Genomic DNA, 22549 nt, shown 5'->3' with positions numbered 1-22549 from the left:
TTGGTCTTTAGTGGAGTGGGTGAGGGGTTGCCGAGGCTCACTGGGTAATGGTCATATCTGAGACGCCCATGGTGTCCAGGAGAGCTATCAGAGATGTCACACCTCTACTGGCTTTAGCCCAGGTGACACCTCTTCTTACCTGCACTGAGAGGTACCAAAAGGAAATCTCTGCTTTTCTAAGATGGCTCCAGTGTGGTGGTTTGTAAACAAGGCGATTTCAGGGTTCTCGCAGCATCCTCAAGGAATATTTCTTAATGCCTCTTGTTATCAGCCTAAGGGAAGATTAAGGGACATGTCAGATACCTCTTTGTCCAAGGGCTACCCTGAGCCCTGGGAAGAAACCTCGCTAGTGTCCTGAAAGTTTTCTGTTACAGCTGCTTGCACCATGACTGTGGGCCTGTCTTCTACTCACCGAAGACGTGGCTAGGGATCTGGGGTCTGGGTATTCTTACAGGCTCACTGCTTGACTCAGAATATTGCCTTGTGGCTTGAGCTTGGTTATGCATCACCTGGGATGATAAAGTCTCTGGGCTGCCTTGCAGGGTCTTTAATTTCCAATAAGTATGGCTAGAGATAGAACACCTTCCTGGTTTAAGACCCTATCCTTACATTACGTTGCTGAAGCAAGTGGCCCTGTCCCTCAGGTTCCCCAGTCCATCTGCAAACCCCTACCTCTGGATCTGTTGGCCTTATGCTGAAGCTAGACCTTCCAGGAGGAATGATTCCGCTCTTCCATAGGGTTGTAGCTTCTCTCGAGCTGAAGGACCAAGCATGAGTGAATGTATTGCATCCTCAGGCAGGGTGACAAGTGCCTCCAACACTGCTGTCCTTGAATAGTATTGGTGCATCTTTTCTCATGGACTACTCCATAATTTGGGGCATCGATGACTTACCCAACTGTAAACCTGGATTTCTTCCATCAGATATTAGAACAATTTACTTAGATATTTCAATGATTGTGGCCAGAGGGGAAAGCTCTTAACCTCATCTATTAAATAAAAATATTAATACTTCCCTCACAGGGTAGGAATGACAAACTGAAATTATTCCATATGTCACCTAGCATAGTACCTAGCACGTGGTAGGGTCTTCAAAGATGCTAATTCCTTTGTCCCTTCCCTTCTCCGCTCCACACTTGTTTCCAAATATCTTATGTGATCTTTTGGAGAGTTCCAACTTTCCACAGATTGGGAAAGTTAACCTACTTCCAAAGATTCATTCACTTGAGTTTATCGGACACATAAAGTACTAGAAGGGTCCGATACAGTGATTTCTAGGTTGGTTTCCACTAGACCAATTCAATTGGTTTTCCTATGAAAATCAATCCTTTTCTGTGCTAAGAGTTTAGACTCAAAAGAAAGTGTTTATTTATCCCAGAAGTTTCCAAGCATCCAGACATCATATACACAAAGCACCTACCCAAGGCATCTGATTTCATAGGGGTGTGCAGACATTTTGATGTTCTTCCATGACTTAGTACCAAAATGAGACTTCTTCCAGGAGTTCCCTTATATGTTCAACCTTTATCACATTTACCACCTTATAGATCTGTGACTCCCAGATCCTAGTCCAAGAGAACATTACCCTTCAAGAAAGTATATTTGGTTGAATAATAAAGAAGTGAAATAGAAATGGTTCCATTTGGAGATGTTGATTTTTATTCCTGCAAAGCATATGCATGCAGTAAAATAAATATTGGAGTGGTTGTAGGAAAAAAGAGCTCAGAATTTTCCTAGGATATTAATGCATTTAATTTCTATGTATTGAAGCAAAAAAAAATGTGAGAAATGCCTTCTTTGTCCATGATTAATTGCTAAATAAAGAAGATTTTCCTGCAGGGGCCTCTTCTTTCCTATCACACATAAGCCTGCACAGTCTGATTGTTTATCTTCTCAATCTGCTGCCTCTGGCTCTGCGGGTATATCCGGTCTGTGTGAAGATCATCTCTAGAGATGGCGAGAGGTTTGTGATATATACCAGCTCTCTGGAAGGAAACTCAGCACTGGGTCTCAAGATCCCCTTTGACCTCATGATTTCATTTCTTGGAAGCAATTTGGAGCAAGTAACTGGCAACACAGACGAGGACATATGCACAGAGATGTTCTTTGTTGAGTTATTTATCAAGTGGAAAAAAATAGGTCATGAAATTTCCAATACAGAATGGTCTCCACCATGTAATTGTATATATACAAATACAAATACAAAGAATAAAACGTGCTAATAACAGCTGTCTTTGAGTGGTGGTATATAGATGGTTTGGACTTTACCTTTTATACATTTTTAATATATTTTTCAGAGTTTTCTACAGTGGGTGTGAATTAGTTTAATATTATTATTTTTTATTTCTTGAACAAATATTAATGGCATGCTTACAAGGTGTCATTCTCTGCGCTGGGTGCTAGAGCAGCGTGGGAACTCCACGTAGACAGAACTGACAGGTCCCCTTCTCCAGGAGTTTGTAGTCAAAGGAACCTGACAAGCATTGAACCAATAAATACACAGTAGCAATTAGACGTATGTTATATGAAGGAACGGTAGTATGATGCAGAAAGACCAGCAGAGACAACAGAATTTCATTTGAAACAGGACAGGAGTCAGCAAACTATGGCCTACAGGTCTGTGGCCTACAGTGCATCCCCTACATACGAACCTTCAAATTGCGAACTTTTAAAGATGCGAACGTGCGTTCCATCAACGTCAGGTGTGAGTGACACTGCAGCCTGCCCTCCGTCTCCTGTTGCTGACCATCCTTCAGCTCCACCATCTCCCACCTCCTCTCCCTCCTCCAGTCAGGAACTCTTCTTGCCTGTTCACTCGATGCCTGCCCCGTATGCCAGCTGTTGTACTGCACTACTGTACTTTTCAAGGTACTGTACTGTAAAATTAAAAATGTTTCCTTTATTTTTTGTTTGCTTTTTATGTATTATTTGTGTGAAAAGTATTGTAAACCCATTACAGTACAGTACTATACAGCCAATTGTGTTAGTCGGGTACCTAGGCTAACTTTGTTGGACTTACGAACAAATTGGACTTATGAATGTGCTCTCAGAATGGAATTCGTTCATATGTAGGGGAATTACTGTATTTTTGTTTTTACATTATTCAAGGGCTATAAAGAAAAAAAGGAAGAAGTATATTTCACAGATACCATGAGACATCTGCAAAGTAAATTATTTGCAAGTAAAATATTTATTCTCTGGCCCTTTAGAGAAAAAGTTTGTTGAGTCCTAGTTTGGGACATCAGGGATGCCTCTCTCAGGAGATGACATTTAATCTGGGAACTTAAGAAATAGAAGAGTTAGGGAAAAAAAGCACCCCCCCCCCCCAAATTCTTGTTAGAAGAAACTTGAACCAAAAATGCTTTTTGTTGGAAGCTGGCTTCCTTTTCAGGTTAGGTGAGAGGGAGGTAGATTTAAAGGGCATGCTACTATAAATAAGTTTCTTCTGCTTATCTTGATCCTCTTTCCTCAAATTCTAATATATGGTTGGTTTGACTTTAAAATACCACCGAATTATTGTTATTTTTCCAATCCTGTGCTTTCTCAGGCCCCTGCCCTGCTTATCACAATAGCAGCTTTGATCAGTTATGCATTGACCTTTGAGACAGGCATCTTGCTACATACTTTCAACCCACTGTCCTACATAATCCTAACAGCTCTGCAAGATGAGCACTAGCTTCTGAATTTTACAAAGAAGGAGCAATGATCAGAGAAGCTGAGTGGGGTACCCGTGGTCATGCTACTTATAATCCATGGAGCCAGGACTGTGACCGTGACCGGCTCAAGTCTGTGTCTCAAGACTGGGCTCTTCCTTTTAAGGGCACCTATCATTGTGGGCTCCTCCCTCTTCCATGGAAGTGTAGTCCGTTTTCTCTGGTGTTATCACCAGTTGAAAGCCCTTCTCACCCCACTGCATCCCCCCCTTTTCACCCCCATCCCCCCTACTCTACAAGTAGCAATCATGGTTTTTAATTACCTCAAAAAGCTCAGTGTTATTAGAGGGGACATTGCCTTAAAATGCCACTGAGCTTGTTGAATAAGGGTAGACGTCCTAGCTATCTAACTAGTCCCTTATCAGCTTCATGCTAAAGTAATTTTTGATAACTCCAATGCACTCTAATTTTCCAAATGTATTGTCTTCATTTCTTCTGCAAAAGATAGATTTTTAAATGAGTTTAATAGCACAGGCATTTCAGAGGCATTGTTAGTTTTCTGTTTCTCTTCTCCTTAGATAGGCTCACCTTTCTTCCATTCTTCCTTTTCATGGTATCCCAAGACAGTGCTGGGGAAGAAAAACTTCTTGCCTCTACCCTCCTAGATTTGGTGGCTGGGAGCCCTGCGGATTAAACTGACAAAAGACAGATTAACAAGAGAAAAACAGACTGTATTACCATGCACAGTGCCTATCTTGTGAGTAACTCTAGGGATGGCTAGAATCTGGGCTGAGATAGCATCTTCGCAAAGAACAATGCATTTGCAGAGAAGTGACAAGACAAAGGAAAAGGGTTTCAGGCTTTCAAGGGTGGCAAACTGTGGGAAGGTAAACCTGTGCAGCAAACTCATAGAGTTGTTTTAGTGAGGTTTGTCATGTGCTCTTTGTGCTGCCGATGGTTCATGAGTCTCTGGTGATGTAGAGCCTAAGCCTGCTTTTAGGCAATGGTGGGCGAGGGCAGAGAACTTTTTTTGTTTTTGGAGTCTGCTCTTTCTCAACTGTCTTCAGCTCAAAATAATCCTATATCAAAGTGGTACATTTGGAGGCCGTATATTCTGGTCCCCTATGACAGCATTTTGAGACGCTCTTTCTTGTTCCTTCTAGTTCCTCCTTTGCCTTGAACAGTGAGGTTTGGTAGCAAAAGCATCCGTCTTGGAGCCGGGAGACCAGAGGGTAGTGCCAGCAGATCCCAGTCTGGCAGGGAGCTTCCGAGAGCGTCCCTGACCTTCTCTGGCGCTCAGCCTCCTCGTCCAGGACAGCTGAGGGATGGAATCCAATGTCTAACCTCTAAGATTCATCAATTTGCCCATGTGTCTGGGTCAGTCAGGGTGTAGTCAGGAGACAGAAATCATGCCAGCTATTGAAACAGAGAGAATTGAACGTAAGTGAAGTATTTGTAAAAAGTATACTGAGGTAGTGAAGGCAAGGAGCAGCTCCCACCCTTAGGGCTGGGGGAATAAATTGGAATAATGATAACTTAGAAGCTCAGAGAAAGGGGCCCTCTTGGAGCTAGAGCTCAGATCTCTGGAGGGGGGCCCTGGCTGGCTGGTGCCTCCAGAGGGGCGGGAGGAGCGGGAAGGCAGGATGTGGGTGGTTCTGCTTTTTAGATTCAACTGCTGCTGCTGCCGGGGAAGGGAATTGCTGCGGCCAGAGTGAAAACGCGTTGCTCAGGAACAAAGAGCACAGGTCCTTTGCCCGTCAGCAGCCTTGACGCCTCCCTCTAGTGCCGCCTACTGGCAGGACCTAGCAGGGAGCAGCCTGCAAAGCACATGTAGTTTGTGGACAAAGTAGGGGCTGGGAGGGTGGCTTTGGAGCTAATAGCTTAATTACCGGCACAATGTTCGCTGCTGAGATTGCAGACTTGTGGCCCAGAAGCCACTTAGGGCCACATCTGATCCATAAACATGTCCTGCGTGACGATCACGAAAGTTTAATCAAGCATTTTGTGTCTGGGTTGGTGTTTTTTTAATCTGCCAATCTTCTTCCTGAGAAATCCACAGAATTTCATCTTTCACGATTTATACTTTTTAGAAACAAATGGATGGGAAGGCAGCTTGGAGGTTAGCTACCTCAGTCATCACTTTACAGATGTGGTGCTCAGGCCCTTGGAGGGTGAAAGGCTTTTCTCCCAAAGTACACAACCAGTGAACGAGATCTTTGGGTTCAGAGGCGAGGATTCTCACCACTACCCCTCCCTGTGTTTCCCTGAGGGTGGGTGTGCTCTAGCCTCTCACTGCTCAGAGTGTGGTCCGTGAACCAGCAGCACCAGTCTTGTTAGAAAGATGGAATCTCAGGCCCCAACTCAGCCCTCCTGAACTGGAGAATCAGAATCCGATTTTAATAGGATACCTCCGTGATTTGTGTGCACAGTGAAATTTGAGAAGTGCTGCAGATAACTTTACTGAAGTAAGAAAAAAACAGAACTTCAATTGGACGCTAGGGTGTTTCTCTGCGGTAGGGGGTGTACAGACCCGTTCTTAGCAAGTGTCCTGACTGTTCCTCTGATTCTTATCTCCCCCCCCCGCCCCGATTTGTAGGCCCACATGCAGGCATGTAAACGTACGTGCATGTACTCATACCTGTGCATGCCTGTTTCCCCACCCCCCACCCCAAACATACACACACACACACCGTCTGAACCATTTATGATCTGACCTCCAGCCCCCATCCCTCACCAGCTGTCCCACATGCACTGTGTTTTACTCACACTGGACTACTTGCAGGTCGTTGCCCAAACACATCAGGCGTGCTTTCAACCTCCCTGTCTTTGCACGTGCTGTCTGTGTTACACCCCTGTCATCAAGATGGAGACCTGACTTACTCCCATTTGTCCTTCGACAACAGCTCCAAGTCTACCTCTTAGAAGCCTTCCCACGTCGCGTGAGGTGTATCCAGGCTGTGCTCCTCCTCTGTGATTTTAAAATACTCGACATATACCTCTATTGGAGCACTGTTTCTCACCAGGAGGTAATCACAGGTTTTGTGGTTTATCTCCTTAAATGGAAGGAACCATGCCTCACTTAGCAAGCCATCCTGGGGACGAGCACATGAAGAAAGAATGAACTGATGCAGAGCTACAAAGTCTGACCAATGCTGATGCAAAACGAGCAGTGAAATATAGTACTTAAAGCAGGGACGCTGAGGTCAGAAGTGCTAGTCCCAAATCTTGATATTTCCATCAGTTGACCTCAGGGAACTACTTCATTTCTCTGTGGATCCGTTTCCTCCTGCATAAAATAGGGATAATAACAGCATCTCCCTCACTGGCATGTTGCAAACATTAAAGGGTATCAACAATGCCTGTGAAATGCTTGGCATGGAGCCCATCTAGTGGCCAGCGCTCACTCCACGTTTGCTGTTTTGCTGCTATTATTAAGATATATTAGGCTCCTTAAGTTTGTTCGGCACTTATTGCCCCGTTACCTATTGCTGTATAACTCAGCGGCTTAAAGCAACCATAGCATCTGTTTTGCTCATGGAGCTGCAATTTGAGTGGGACTTCCCTCCTCCCTCCCTTTCCCCCTTTTCTCCCTTCCTCCCTTTCGATATCTGTTTCTTATTCCAAATGTTTACTGATCAGGTACCATGAGAGAAACGCAAGGTATTTCTTGGCTGAATGGGATGATTGGAAATTCTTGGCACGGGGCTGTACTAAACTGAGGCCAACAAAAGTTGGAAGCTGAACAGACCTAACTGGGGGGAAAGGTTCCCTCTCTGCTCTGGTCTAGAGGTCTGAATTACCAAGCATAAGGAATTCTGTAAAATTCCAGTGTGAACCAGGCTGGTGGTGACCTCCCAGGGGTCTATCCAGGAGTGGGGAGGAGGGGCAGGGCAGCTCGGATGTGGGGCTCTTGGCCGTGGTCATGGTGTTAGGTGGGTTGTCTACGTACAAGGAAGTAGAACCCAGTTCTTTCCTGAGGAAGGCCTGGTTGGGCATGGGCAGAGTCTGGGACTTTTCCAGTTGGTTGGGGCATCAGATGCTGGTAGGAAACTAGCATGGGGACCAGGCTCTCAGGACCAGGCACAAAGCCAGTCTCGCAGACTAGTACCCCCCAGTGAGAGCGAGAGGAGAGCTACAGCCTGAGGCTCACTCAGGCACCTGACTGATTTCATTCCTGGTGGAGATGGGTCATGGCAGCAGAAGGTGGTTTCAAGACTCCCTCATCAGGGAGTAAGGCGGTCCTGCTAGATGTAACACTCGATGGCAAAGAACTGGGCAAGATTAAGTTGGCTGGGAACCAGATGCTGAAAGCCCTTGGCCGGTCAGCGCTGGATCAGGCAGATAAACTCACAGTCTAGCAAGAACACTGACCCAGACATCATTATAATACAGCGTGACCCAACACCTGAGTCAGGTTTGCAAGTCTTGACTCATTTTCTCAACACAGGTGTCGGTGACCTAACACAGTGGGAAATCGTTCACTACATTTTCTGAGCTGTGGGCTGGCAAACTGGTGAAATTGTAGTTGAGGGAAACCTTGGGTCCAAGAGCACAGGTCCAGCAATTTCTCCTAAATATCCCCATGTTTGACTCTCTGCAGATCTTTGTCCAAGTGTCCCATTTCCCTGAGGGCTTCTTGAATCATTTTATTTATTTATTTGTTTGTTTGTTTGTTTATTTATTTATTTATGGCTGCCTTGGGTCTTCGTTGCGGTGCATGGGCTTCTCATTGCCGTGGCTTCTTTTGTTGCGGAGTATAGGCTCTAGGCTCGCAGGCTTCAGTAGTTGCAGCATGTGGGCTTCCGTAATTGCAGCATGTAGGCTCAGTAGTTGTGGTGCACAGGCTTAGTTGCTCCGAGGCATGTGGGATCTTCCCGGACCAGGGATCAAACCGTGTCCCCGACATTGGCAGGTGGATTCTTAACCACTGCGCCACCAGGGAAGTCCCTGAATCATCTTATTTAGAACTGTTACCTCCCACCCTGACCCTTCCTTTCTCTGCTTCTGTATTATTTTTCTCTATAATGCTTATCAGCAACCCACTTACTGTATATTTTACTCACTTACTGATCATCTCGTTTCCCCAACTAGAAAGTAAGCGCCAGAAAGGCAAGGATTTTCAATGTTTGTACCCTGCTGTATCCCCAGTAACAAAAATAGCACTTACCTAATAACAGGCATTTAATGAATACTTGTAGCCTCAGGCATATTTCATGAAGTGACATATATGGAAAAGAAAAGGGAAATAACATATTTCATGCCTTTGAGCAACGCAGAGGTGAAAAGTTACAACTCACATGAGTGAAGGAAATCCTAGTTCGTGAAAACCGTTGACAGCACCAAAGTTATCATTTCTTTTCATTTCATAGAATAAAATAATAAAAGAAGGAAATCTGTCACTGGGAAGATAAAGCAGAACATAGTTCAACTGCTCCTTTTGGGGACCTACCTTCAAGTTGATTAACCAGCTAGTGAAGCTCTTTGCTTTACATGGGCCCTTCCCAGCACACATCTGTATAAATAAAGCATCCGCAGGTCAGGAGAAGCTTCCTGTCTGTGAAAGACAAATGATGTTCTTTTTTATAAATGAAATTATTTTTTAATTAATTAATTAATTGGCTGCATTGGGCCTTTGTTGCTGCACGTGGGCTTTCTCTAGTTGCGGCCAGTGGGGGCTACTCTTCGTTGTGGTGCGAGGGCTTCTTATTGCTGTGGCTTCTCTTGTTACAGAGCACGGGCTCTAGGCACGTGGGCTTTAGTAGTTGTGGCTCATGGGCTCTAGAGCACAGGCTCAGTAGTTGCAGCGCATGGGCTTAGTAGTTGTGGCTCATGGGCTCTAGAGCGCAGGCTCAGTAGTTGTGGCACACGGGCTTAGGTGCTCCATGGCACGTGGGATCTTCCTGGACCAGGGATCGAACCTGTGTCCCCTGCATTGGCAGGCAGATTCTTAACCACTGCACCACCAGGGAAGCCCAATGATGTCCTTCTTCTGATTTACAGTCAGGGATGAGCAAAGGGACACTTAACCTAATTTGTATTCAGTATTTCCACCGCATGGAAGACATTCTCCAAAATTTCCTTCTTGGCCTTAGTAAATAATGCGTGTACTTAGCACAGTCGTTGATAATTAGTAAGTACTCAATAGTTAATAGGAAAGAACCGTCCATGTACTTCTGGAGATTTGCCACCTCTGTGAGGATGCTGGCTTCATTGGCATTCGATAAATGTGTCTATCACAAGGTATGTACATGATATTGTAAATTAACTGATTCTATTGCAAGTCACATAGTAGTTGCATGTGACTTGTAATAGAATGTGCTGAAGAAAGAGTAGCTCATTGCTGCTCTCCTCCACATTCCCCTAAGAAATCCAAACACTGGTTGTAGCTTGGAAAATGTCCTTCTTGGGTGTTCAATAAAATAAGCTGTCTTGTTGGTAATTGCTGTTTTCACTCGCACCATATTTTTTCCTTCCGAATGTTTCCCATGCCTGCTTGGCCACACTTTTCCCTGGAAAATTTCTCTTTAAACATAACCCCACAGGTAAGGACTTTTGTAGCACCAACACTTTTTTTTGCTTAAAAATAAAATGACAGAATTTCCTTCATCTGCAGAGTATGCATCTAAAGAAAGGTGCATCAAACCCAGTTATGGCTGCTCTATTTTAGTACGTGCACGTATGTGTAAACCTGATGAGGGTTTTATTTTTTGAACAACATTCCTAAGAAGTCACATTTATCCAACATTTCTAATTTGCTACCAGCATCTGTCACATTCCACCTTTTATGTCTGTGACACAGAATTTCTAGGTTGCATTAAAATGGGCATCAGATTTTCTAAAACATCGCATGGTCTCTAATCTCTTGTCTTCTCTCTCCACCCTCTCCTCTCTCTGTCTCTTCCTCACAGGACTGATAGTCTACCTAGGAATGATGGGGGGAGCCTTCGTCCTGGGGGGCCTGGCTGACAAGCTGGGGAGAAAGCGAGTCCTCAGCATGTCCCTGGCCATCAATGCCTCCTTTGCCTCCCTCTCCTCCTTCGTACAGGGATATGGAGGCTTCCTCTTCTGCAGACTCATCTCAGGCATAGGGTACGTGATCACAGAGGGTCAGCTGGACCCCACCCCTAACCGCCCAGACCGGTGGTCCACCTCTCCTGGTACCCTGGCTCTGAGTGGTACCTCCGGAAAACCTTAAACTGAGTTTTTGTTTGACTTCCAAGATACTGTGTTAAAGTTGAACCTTAGAAAGGGGTTAGGTTGTCAACTCAGTGCATAAGGTCGAAATAACCCAACACTTGCTAGGCTGGTCTTTTGAATTCACTGGGTGACTTTACCACTTAGCCTAAGGGTGGGACAAGGCAGTTTGGTTCCTATGACCATATTTAGTATCTGACTTGGTTCTTTCTTTGTGGCATTTTCTCTCTGCAGGATTGGGGGTGCTCTGCCCATTGTTTTTGCCTATTTTTCTGAATTCTTGTCCCGGGAGAAACGGGGCGAGCATCTCAGTTGGTTGGGGATCTTCTGGATGACTGGGGGCATCTATGCATCTGCCATGGCCTGGAGCATCATCCCACACTACGGTGAGTGTGTTGGCTTACAAGAGCCCGGGGGCCCTTGTTACTGTGACACCTGCCTCCAGACAACATTTCCTGTCCTCAGCCTTATTCCCACACTCACACACAGTTCCTGTGTATGACCTTGATCTTTCTAAAGAACTTCCAACAACTGGAGGGACTTTCTTGGGTGGTTCAGTGGTAAAGAATCCATCCTGCAATGCAGGGGATGCAGGTTCAATCCCTAGTCAGGGAACTAAGGTCCCCCACGCTGCAGGGCAACTAAGGCTGGGTGCCACAACTACTGAGCCTCAACTGGAGAGCCTGTGTTCTGCAAACTACAGAGCCTATGCGCCCTGGAACAGGCACACCACAACTAGAGAGAAAACCCGCACGTCACAACTAGAGAGAAGCCCACGCGCCGCAATGTAGGATCCCACGTGCCACAACTAGGAACTGAGGCAGCCAAAAAATAAATAAAAATGAATAAAGAACTTCCAACGCTGGAGACACAGTGCTAATTTCAGTATACATGTCCTTCTGGAAATAATACAATCTACCCTCCCTCACTTCCTTTCTCCTTCTCTCTTTTTTTCCTCCCTTTTAATTGAAAGGACTTCAACTTTCATCTCCTCCAGCCCTCCTCCTTACAGCAAGTTAGGCTGAGTAACCCCATTTTATAGATGTTGTAACAGAAGCCGAGAAGTTGGTGACTTGGCCAAATGGATGACTTGGCCTTGGCATGACCTTGAATCCTGATGCCCCTTCCCCATCCGTGCGGTGCTCTCGTATACTTTCCATTTTAGTGCCTGCTGTCACTCTTTCCACTGCAAACATGGAGCCTTACAGACAAGGTCTTGGTTTCAGCCGAGAAAATTTTATTATCTCGGATAATTGCAAAAACTGGATTTTCTGGACACAGACTTGGCAACATTAACTTTCACTATTGGATTTTATTAAGAGTAAAGTCAGGAGAAGGCAGCAGTTTTGAATTTGATTATGCCTTTTGAGTATCCTGGGTAATATCATCATCCTTCAAAATTATTTTTGGTAAACCACTGATTATGGGTGTAGGCTTTGCCATCACCTGGACTCCTGCAGACCGTAGGGAGGAGCAGACAACTGCCTCTGAAGCTAACCAGCACTTCTCTACCCGTTCCCCTCCTTGGGGGGTGGGGGTGGGTGGGGGGGTGTGTTTATTGAAATACAGTTGATTTACAATGTTGTAGTAGTTTCAGATGTAAAGCAAAGTGATTCAATTATTTTTTTTCAGATTCTTTTCCCTTATGGGTTATTACAAAATATTGGATTGGCCAAAAAGTTCATTTGGGTTTTTCCATGAACTTTTTGGCCAACCCTATATTGTGTATAGTTCTTGTGCTATACAGTAAGTCCTTTTTGATTATCTACTTTATATATAGTAGTGGGAATATGTTAATCCCAAATTTCTAATTTATCCTTCCTCCCTCCCTTTCCCCTTTGGTAACCATAAATTTGTTTTCTACATCTGTGGGTTTATTTTTGTTTTGGAAATAAGTTCATTTGTATCATTTTTAAGATTCCACATATAAGTGATATCATATGATAATTGTCTTTCTCTGTCTTTCTTACTTCACTAACTATGAGAATCCTGGTCTATCCATGTTGCTGCAAATGTCATTATTTCATTCCTTTTTTTGTGGCTGAGTAATATTCCTTTGTATATATGTACCACATCTTCTTTATCCATTCATCCGTCCTTGGACATTTAGGTTGCTTCCATGTCTTGGCTATTGTAAATAGTGCTGCTATGAACATAGGGGTGCATGCATCTTTTCAAATTAGAGTTTTATCTGGATATATGCCCAAGGGTGGGATTGCTGTATCATATAGCAACCATTTTTAGTTCTTTAAGGAACCTTCATAATTGTTCTCCATAGTGGCTGCACCAATTTACATCCCCATCACCAGTGTAGGAGGGCTTCTTTTCCTCCTGGTATGCTTGTTTTAAATCTGACCCTCTTTGATGTATGTTCTGGGTTAATGGAGGCTTCTGTATTATCTTTTTAAGAAGAAGCTTTGGTGTAGGCAATTCCTATCATATTAGTTAAGGGGATGCTGGGTGTATTACCCTGAGGACCTGATAAACCCTGAAATCTCAGTGGTTTAATACCAAAGAAGTTTTCCTCTCCTGCAAAGCCTGGGTGGTGTTTCTGATCTGCAGGCAGCTCTGCTCCATCAGTAATCCCAGGGTTCAGCTTCCTTCCAGCATGTGATCTACCCTCTTCAACAGGTAACCTACATGTTGGTTTGGGGAAAGAGCATGGGTCGTTGTATGTGGGTGCTTTTGAAGGGAAGGCTAGGAATTGGATCACATCCTCTTTGCTCACATCCCATTGGCCCCAAATCTGTAATATGACCACACACTATAGCAAAGGACACTGAAATGTAACCTAGCTGTGTGCCCAGAGGTAGAAGAAATGGGTTTGGGACCATCATGTCACCTTTGCCATATTCCACTGAATTTTGTATCAGAAACAGAGAAGAAACATGAACAGGAATAATGAAATAAAGCATTGAAGGGTTTTCCAGACAATTCTGTTACCATAGGCAGTTCTACATAATTTTAGATACAAAACTGTATTACTCCCAATAGCAGGCTCTGCTCTCCACCCTCCCCTCAAATGCACACTTTAATTATCCAGGCTGTTGGTATATGGGTCCAAGGAATTGCTTTTATCCCCACAATTCTTGCTATCATATCATTTCCCTGTTAACTGATCCAAATGTGTTAACACTAAGAAACTATTTCTACATATAATTTGAGTTAGAAAAATTTGGGGGGGGAGGGGAACAAATAGACTCTGGATAAAAGCTGAGTCAAAAGAGTGGTGCTGTGTAATTTGGGACAAGCCACTCTAGCTTGTCCAGGCTTGGTTCCTTCACCTAGAAAATGAAGGGAGAAGGAAGCAAAGAGATCTGACTGTAGAGATCTGATCCATGCCAGCCCTAACATCCAGCAGTTCTTGGGATGCAAAGAATGTAGAGAAAATTTTGGAGATGATTCTAAATCTTTGGGCCGGTTTCCCTCCAAGCTGCATTAGCAATTCTAGCCCTATTTGCAGACTGCTTGTTCCACAAGGGAACCTCCCTCACAGCCAGCCAATGAGCAAAGTCCTTGGCTTCCCTCTGATTGGATCAGCTTAGGTCCTGTGCTCACCTCAGCCAATCACTAACCCCCAGAGGGTGCCAGGTCCTGAGGGTTTCCTATACTTTCTTCCCCATCCCTGGCACTGGGAATGGTGTCAGTTTCACCCAAACCACAACTCTGCAACCCAGTGGAGAGAAAGGAGGGGAAGGATGTTGTGAGGGGAGCAACCCACAATAGTCACTACAAGCTGAATCATTTCTTCATTTCACTTTACACACACAAACACACACCGAGGTCTGGGTGTCTGGTTTCTAAAAAAGCAAAAAAAAAATTTCACATTGGGAATACGTTGACCAAGATTGAATGAGATGCCCGTGGCAGAGGGGCCACAGGGCTACTGGCTGATAGCAGGGCTTGTGGTTAAATGTTTTACTCCAAATGGACAGGATAGTTTCCTATTTGTATGCCTGTAAGAAATCTGTGGCTTTTACATTCCACTTAAAAACACAAGCCTCTTGGATGGTTAGGCTTAATTGAAATAGGAGTTAACTTGAGGGCAACCCAGCTTAGAAATGTGATGGACTAGAATCACAGTATAACAGGAATGATTATTTATTTTAAGCTTCATTTTACCAGGGCCAGATGTTTTGTCCACAGTGACCTAGACATTTGATGATATTTCTCAACAGACCTAAGACATTAATCCTCTAACACCCCCTCCACTCAGCAGGGACAAATGCCAGGGTGATCTAGAAAGGAGACTTGATGTTTGTACATAGCTTGTTGCAAACTGTTTAATTTCTTTTTCAGGAATGAAGTGATGGGAGGTCTTGGCACCAGGAATTTGGGTGACTGAGTCACTGAGAAAGAAAATTACAAAGCTCGGAATGTTTTTCTGGGAACTCATAGGCACAGCCCAGAAAAACATGGATCTATTATGAAAGATTAATTCCCACTGTAGTCAGCAGTACCAGCTGCTTGTGAAATCCCAATGGAGAAAAGTAGGGCAAGCTAAAAGATCAGTGAACAGAACAATCCCTGTCTCCAAATTAATAGTTGTTCCATATATTTGGAAGCAGTTCACTGTTTAATTTTATTTAATTTAAGGCCCCAAAGATGTTAAGGCCTAATGAATGTGATAAGTGCAGATTACTAATATCACCGTAAAAAACATAGAGGCATGAGGGAATAATGGATTTTGGATAATTTGCACATATTATCATTAAGAAAAAAAATCTCCCTGAGGCAGAATCCTTTCTAAACATACCTTCTTCTCTTGTTACCTACCTGAGTTTGACTGCTATGTAGTTTTGATCAACTTTATTTCTAATTACACCAGAATGGTTTTTGGACATGAGTTGAGGATGTGGAAATCTTACTATGGTTTTGTCTTCCTCTTTTGGTTGTCACTCCCAGGAGAAAGGAAAGATTTTTAATTAAAATTAAAATGAACAAAGTCCAGTGAGATGGGAAGGAGAACAGCCCAGGCTGTGCAAAAAGAGATGTGATTCTGATTGAGAATGCTGGATGTGTTATGTGTGTTAATGTTCTGTGGCCTGCGGGGCCATGGTCCCATGTTTTTTTTCACCTGCGATTCTCTCTGCCCAGTCCTTTCATTGTGCAAATAGAGTAAGAAATATCTGCAGAAACAGCAGATGTTGGTTAGGCGTCCCCTGCAAGTAGAACAAATTGAACCACAATTGTAAGTAATAGAGAATTCAAGACATAAACGGCCCACCTCTGGAGTTGGCCATATAATATATTTTTACATAAATGGAATAGAGATTTTTTTACAGCCGAATAACGTTTACCATTTGAACTTTAGAAATCAATATACTTATTCATAAAGTTTTGTTTTTCTAAGAAATGCTGTTGGAATTGTGTTCAGAGAGGGGCATGAGAGAACCAGTTTATTTCATAACCTTGGCTTTAAAAGGAAACAGTTCTTTTGCTAATCTCTGCTGAGTTTCATCTGTTTCACTCAACATCTTCGGCACTAACTGTCATGTAGCTATTTCTAAACAAATCAAATCTATCCTCAAAGCAGGTGAATTATTATTGGTTGCTGGGAGCTTTCACACACAGAAAATCTGTGGAAGTACCACTACCTGCATTCTACAGCTGCGAAACCCACCAACACAGCAATAACGATGTGAGAAAGCCAGGATTTGAACTCTGATCTATATGACTGCAAAAGTGCAGGCACTTTCCACTGTGTTATCATTCTTGAAAGAGGGAAATTTGCTACTTATGAAGATATTTGAAAGAATGCTTTGTAGATCCTGAAGGCAATTTCTGAAAATGAATTTTAGAAATGCTTTGAATAATGAAAGCTGAGTAGGAGCTAGTCACCTCTCCAATGATGGTAGAATTCATTTGAATCTAGAAGCTTAGTTTCTTTAAAAAAAATTAGCCTAATGACTGACAGTGTTTTTCAAAGTGTGGTCCTGAACCCTGTGAATTGGAATCACCCAGAGCTGTTATTGCCTTTTGACCTGGCTAAGAGTAATCCCTCATCAAAACCCTGGGTCATAGAAGGCCCTGCTCTGGCTTTCCTCCAGCTGTACCCCTTCCCATGAGAGAAGACATCCCTGAGGCCATGACCCCTCTCCACCCAGATCATGCTCTGGGTACTCAGGACCTAGGACTCCCCACTAAACTCAAGGGATCATGACAAGGACACCCATTCTCACTGCGGTGGTGTGTGTGGTGTGACCGCATGTGTTGGCAGGTGGCCCCTCATTCTACAGGTGGGAGGACAGAAGCAGGTCCTGTAAAGGTGGGTTTTGGGCAGGTCAGGGCTTGGCCTTCCAGCTCCTTATTCGTCAATCAGGAGGATGGAACATCTGTTATCTAACAGTTTGTTAACTGAAAATTTAATGAATATATAGAAATATGGGATGGTGCCTTTATTTGTATGCCTAAGCAAGGCCCATAAATGTTAGGCCAGGCCTGCCTACGAGACTGACAAGATGCAAATTCCCAACGTCTTTCAGAATCAGAGGCTTTGGGGCCGCAGCCAGGGAGTCTGCATGTTAAGCTGCTCTCCAGGTGATGCTCTTGCACCCCACAATTTGAGAGCCAGTTCTTCTTCTTCTTCTTTTTCTTTTTCTTGTTCTTTCCCTTTCTTTCTTTCTTTCTTTCTTTCTTTCTTTCTTTTTCTTTCTTTCTTTCTTTCTTTCTTTCTTTCTTTTTCTTTCTTCTTTCTTTCTTTCTTTTTTTTTTAAATGTTAGTTCTTTTATTCCTTCTGCAATCCATTATTCCCATTTTATAGATAGGGCAACTGAGCATTGTGAGGGCAGTTTTCCCAGTCTGAACAGCCATGGCAAATAGTGGATGTCAGACCCCACCTTCTTAATGTTTATATACAGGCCCCTGTCCTCATGAAGTCTGGACACTAGCTGTAGAGCCACAATTAACACACGTGCGACAAATAGAGTGACATTCAGTGGTATTTTCATCCAAGGGAGATATGTATAGCAGTGCTCTGTGAACCATACGCAACTCCCTAGCAGAAATGTTTGCTTCATTGGTATTTGGTGACCCCATAAACAGGAATTATGAGAGCCAGTCCTTGCAGGTCACTCTAAGACCGTGTGTCAGAGATCCTCTGATTGCTTCTTCACAGGCTGGGGCTTCAGCATGGGTACCAATTACCACTTCCACAGTTGGAGACTGTTTGTCATTGTCTGCGCTCTGCCCTGCACTGTGTCCATGGTGGCCCTGAAGTTCATGCCAGAGAGCCCGAGGTTTCTTCTAGAGGTGAGTCAGCGCCCCTGCTCAATGTGAGGGCAATGGGATGGCGATGGGAGCTGGCCCTGCTGTCCGAGCCCCTTGGTTCCATGTCTGCTGACCTGGCCCATCATCAAATCCATCGTGATGGTTGTATGCCCGGGATCCAAGGACATCCAGAGCCGGAGGGACTCAGGAGCTCACTGTGCACAGAGCAGCAGCCCTGCTCCCTGAGGCTGGGTGGCATTGGAGGGGACCCTCCTGAAGATGCTTCTGGCACCCACTCTCCCCAGAGGTCCTGATTATGAGGCTCTTCAAAGCTGCACGGAGTTTTTCCATGTTACGGCTGTGAGCTGGATTGTAATCTGTCACAATTCCCAAGCCCTTCAAGACTCTTGGCTTTGCAGGTCCTCTCTCCTCCAGGAAGCTGCTTCCAGAGGTTGCCAACTTGGTGGAAGCGGGGTCTCTCGTGCTTGCCGTGGTCAGATGGGCAGGGCTGGTGGAAAGGCGATAGGACTTGAAGGCTCTTACAGCCCCAATTCTCAGAGTCCACTTATCAGCCTCTTTCCAACTTTCTGCAGACTAATCCTCCTTGTTGAATTTCTTGTTTCATCCATTGATCAGGGGGTAGATGCAGGAAAAGTTTTTTTTAATCCAGGCTTATCTCAAAAGTTACCGTTTGTTGTGTATGAGTTTCCTAGGGCTGCTGTAACAAAGGCCCGCAAACCAAGTGGCTCGGAGTAACAGAAATCTCACAGCTCTGTTGACTAAAAGTCCCAAATCAAGATGTTAGCAGGGCCACACTCCCTTGGAAGCCCTTGGAGCAATCTTTACTTGCTTTGTGCAACTTCTGGTGGGTTGCTTGCATGTTTTGGTATTCCTTGACTTGCAGCTGTTTCCTTCCAATCTCAGCCTTTTGTCACCACACAGTGTTCTCTCTGTGCATCTCTGGCTCTTTACATGGGCTTCTTCTCATAAGGATACCAGTCGTGTTGGATTAGGGGCCCACCCTACCCCAGTATGACCTCATCTTAGTCAATTACATCTGCAACAACCCTACTTCCAAGTAAGGTCACATCCTAGAGTACTGGGGCTAGAACGTCAACATATCTTTTGGGTTGGGGGGGTGCACAGTTCAGCCCATCACATGTTGTGTGTTTGCTTTATCCTGCCAGGGAGGAACGTGCCTCCCACCCTGCAGTCTACTCAGCCTTAAATTAGGAGTAGTTACTCATCACCTATAATGATAATTATACCTAGCATTTGCACCTTGGAGGCACAACCTTATTATCCTTCCAGGATGGGCTGTAATGGAAACTTGTCCTGGTCTTTCACAAGCCCTAGACAGTAATGCATCCATGGTCAATCGCCTCAGACTCAGGTATCAGCATCCCGTTGGGTTGTAGGGTTTTCCACCCCTAATCAGCAAAGGATTGTTCACGTCTCTTTCCTTGGTTTTACCAGATGGGCAAACATGATGAAGCCTGGATGATTCTCAAGCACGTCCACGACACCAACATGAGGGCTAAGGGAGCCCCGGAGAAGGTGTTCACGGTGAGTGTGTGGTCACCTATGCCAGCCGGAGGGGGCCTCACCTCTTCACTGTTTCAGTTTGCTAAAAAATAATTTTATTGTGTAAGCACATCATAGAACATTTGTCAAAAGGGGAATAAAGCCCCTGATATTCCTATTACCACATCATAATTATTCTTTGCCTTTTGATGGATACCTTCTTGGTACCACTAATTGTTCAAAAATGACAAAAGAAAACACTAGCTGTAGTCATACAGAATGAATTTCTTGGCCAACCCAATATTTACATATATCAATACATACAGATTATTTAGAAGCGCTCACAGGCATTCTACATGTGTCTCATAGTATTCAGAATCATCCTTTTAATGGACATTAATGTTAGGAACATTAACATAGTTTTCCTAAATATGTCCCCAGTGTTAGAGATTTATTTGCCCTGTTTTATTACCTTGTTCCGGCAAATATTGTGGCAGTGAACCTTCCCCTGCACATAGTTCCTTTCCCTTCATGTTCTGGGTTTGTTTTCTAAGAGTACACTCCTAGAAATAAAATGAGTGGCTCAAACAGCATGAGTATTTTTATAGCTCTCAAGATGTATCACGAATTACATTTCAGTAGGGTTGCAATGATCTGTGATATCACCAATGGCAGGATACCTGTTTCTCTGCATCCTTACCAGCGTTGGCTATTAGCCTGGATTTTCTTTCTCACTAGTTTAAAAAGCGGAAAACTAGCCAATGGCAGTTTCCACGAGGAGGTCCTGTTCGTTACCATGAACTGTGCTCTTCCCACCAAGCTATGGCCAACCACGAGGAATGCCCACAGCAGGGTCCCTGTGCACCTGTCTGCATGACCCCCTTTTAGACCAACTCCATATCCACTTCTTCAAGGAAGCCTTCCTGGGTTAACTCCCAGCTACTCTGACTCACTTTTTTTTGCTTCTTTGCCTACCATAATTTGAGTCAGAGTAAAACACTTGTTCTTGTTAACCTGTTACTTGGAACCCCTGATTCACAGGTAGGACTCGACTCCATAGCCGTTAAGTATCTACAACCTGAAGCCAGACCAGTCTGGGTCCCAATCCCAGTTTTAACATGTTCTAGCTGCATGGCCTTAGGCAAGGTACTGTCTGTGCCTTATTTTCTTCATTGGGAAAGAGGGATAATATTGTCTATAAATATAGTTATGTAAGGATTAAAATCAAGCACCTAAACCAGTGCCTGGCTTGGAGTAAAGACTGCATAGATATTAACTATTATCCAAATATTTCATCATATTTTTAAGTAAATAAACTCAAATAATAGATTTTATAGTAAAGCTGTTCAATGGCATATTTCCCCAATTCCAATGCCCCTAGAATTATCTAAAATATGGGACCAGTCCTTTTATCACAAACATTTATTAAGAAGCACCATTAACAATATATATAGACTTTGGGGTTGGTGAAATGAAATGTAATCGAAAATATAACTTTTAGCTAGTTCGTTTTCTTAATCCTTCCTTGATTAACTTTCTTATTAAAAAAAATCCCATGCTTAAAAAAAAAGGAAGAAGAAGCACAATTAGCAGAACTACTCCAAATGAAAGATGACAAGGGAATTGACGGCTCCCCCAACCTCCCAGACCCACTTCTCTCTGTGATGGATTTTAATGCTGCAGCTGGACTGCAGGTGTGGACCCGAGATGTTAGCGGGAGCACCGTGTCCCCTGGAGTCTGGGTACACTCGGCTCAGTCCTGCCCTCCCCCCCCCCCCCATTCCATAGCCTTGCCTCCAGACTCCTGCTTATTCCTGGGAGATATTACTGAGTCTCTGGGCATAACCTCTGCTTTTGGTAGATTTCACTTTTTCACAGGAAAAAGGAATTAAAAAGGTTATGGGCTTAGTATTTCCATACCAACCTGATGATCATATTAATTATGTAGAAGTGGATGACTGGATGGGCCAGGAAAAAATAAAATAAAAAACAAACACCTGGAAAGTGTTGTTGACCTCAGACAGCTGGGCTGTAGCTGGAGTCAGGAGTGATACTCAGCCCGGCGGGATGGGGTCGCCTGCTCTGATCCTGTGTGCTCCCCTCCGTAGATATGTTCGTAGTCAACATGCTCAGTGGTCTGGAGGAAGAGCGTAAGGCAGGCCAGGCCCTCCTTACATCGCCGTTGAGCTGATGGGGCTCAGGACACGAAACCCCCAATTATGGCATCTTGGCATATTGAATCTCATAAGCAGAAGGAGTTTGAGAAAACAGCGGAAGTGAAAAGGTCACTCTGACCTCCCCCTGCTCGCCCCTCTTCCCTGAAACAGGCCATAAATCTCCCACATGAAACGTGCTCTCCCTGTACCAGGAGTAAAGCAGAAATGGTTCTCAGCAGAGATGTGGAATTTAGGGCCAAGAAGGCTGTATAAACAAACCTTGTTAAACTAACCCTTATTATCCTAATTACTTCTTTACCATTTAGTCACCCTAGCCCAAATCCCTTTGTTTTGTCTATTCTTCACAAATTTACTGTTTCTGAAAGGTATAAAAGCTTCCTGCGCTGGTCACTTCTTTGGGACTTCATTTTCTTGTGAAGGCTCCCACGGACGTGTAAAAACTCGGCAGAATGATAACCTGTCTTTGCCAGTTTAACTTCTGGGCCCAGCCAGGGAGCCTAAGAGGGGAGAGGAATACTGTCTCCTCCCCTACAGAGCCCTGGCTTTCCCCAGCCCCACTGGCTGCCTCACAAGCTTCTGAACTGCCCCCTGGCAGGTGTCCCCCAAGACACCTTTAGAAAGGGGAGTGGGTTGAAGTATTCCCCTGAGAACTCATGTTCTGCAGGGCTGCCGTGAACACAGACCATATTCTAATTTAGGCTGAAGCAAAGCCAAGCATCCTAGTTAATTGTAAATTAGAGTAATTTTGCCTGCCGTTTTCAACACACCTACTCCCAGATCCCTAGGGAACAG

At 44.2% G+C, this 22549-nt stretch overlaps 1 protein-coding gene across 3 annotated transcripts in view; it reads left to right on the top strand.

Annotated features, from left to right (window-relative positions):
• The window catches only part of SV2B (synaptic vesicle glycoprotein 2B), a 69680-nt gene that overhangs the window by 19877 nt on the left and 27254 nt on the right, over positions 1-22549 (top strand). For 2 of the 3 annotated variants that reach the window (XM_057723229.1, XM_057723230.1), the window contains exons 2-5: positions 10561-10741; positions 11081-11232; positions 17965-18098; positions 19533-19622. In XM_057723229.1, coding sequence (XP_057579212.1) covers positions 10561-10741; positions 11081-11232; positions 17965-18098; positions 19533-19622 — 557 coding nt within the window. The remainder of the gene's footprint in view (positions 1-10560; positions 10742-11080; positions 11233-17964; positions 18099-19532; positions 19623-22549) is intronic. The other variant, XM_057723231.1, reaches the window with a different exon arrangement.

Source organism: Hippopotamus amphibius, chromosome 2 (assembly GCF_030028045.1).
Source record: "Hippopotamus amphibius kiboko isolate mHipAmp2 chromosome 2, mHipAmp2.hap2, whole genome shotgun sequence".
Lineage (NCBI taxonomy): Eukaryota > Metazoa > Chordata > Mammalia > Artiodactyla > Hippopotamidae > Hippopotamus > Hippopotamus amphibius.
The sequence above is the reverse complement of the archived record's forward strand: the minus strand, read 5'-3'. Positions and strand labels throughout refer to the sequence as shown.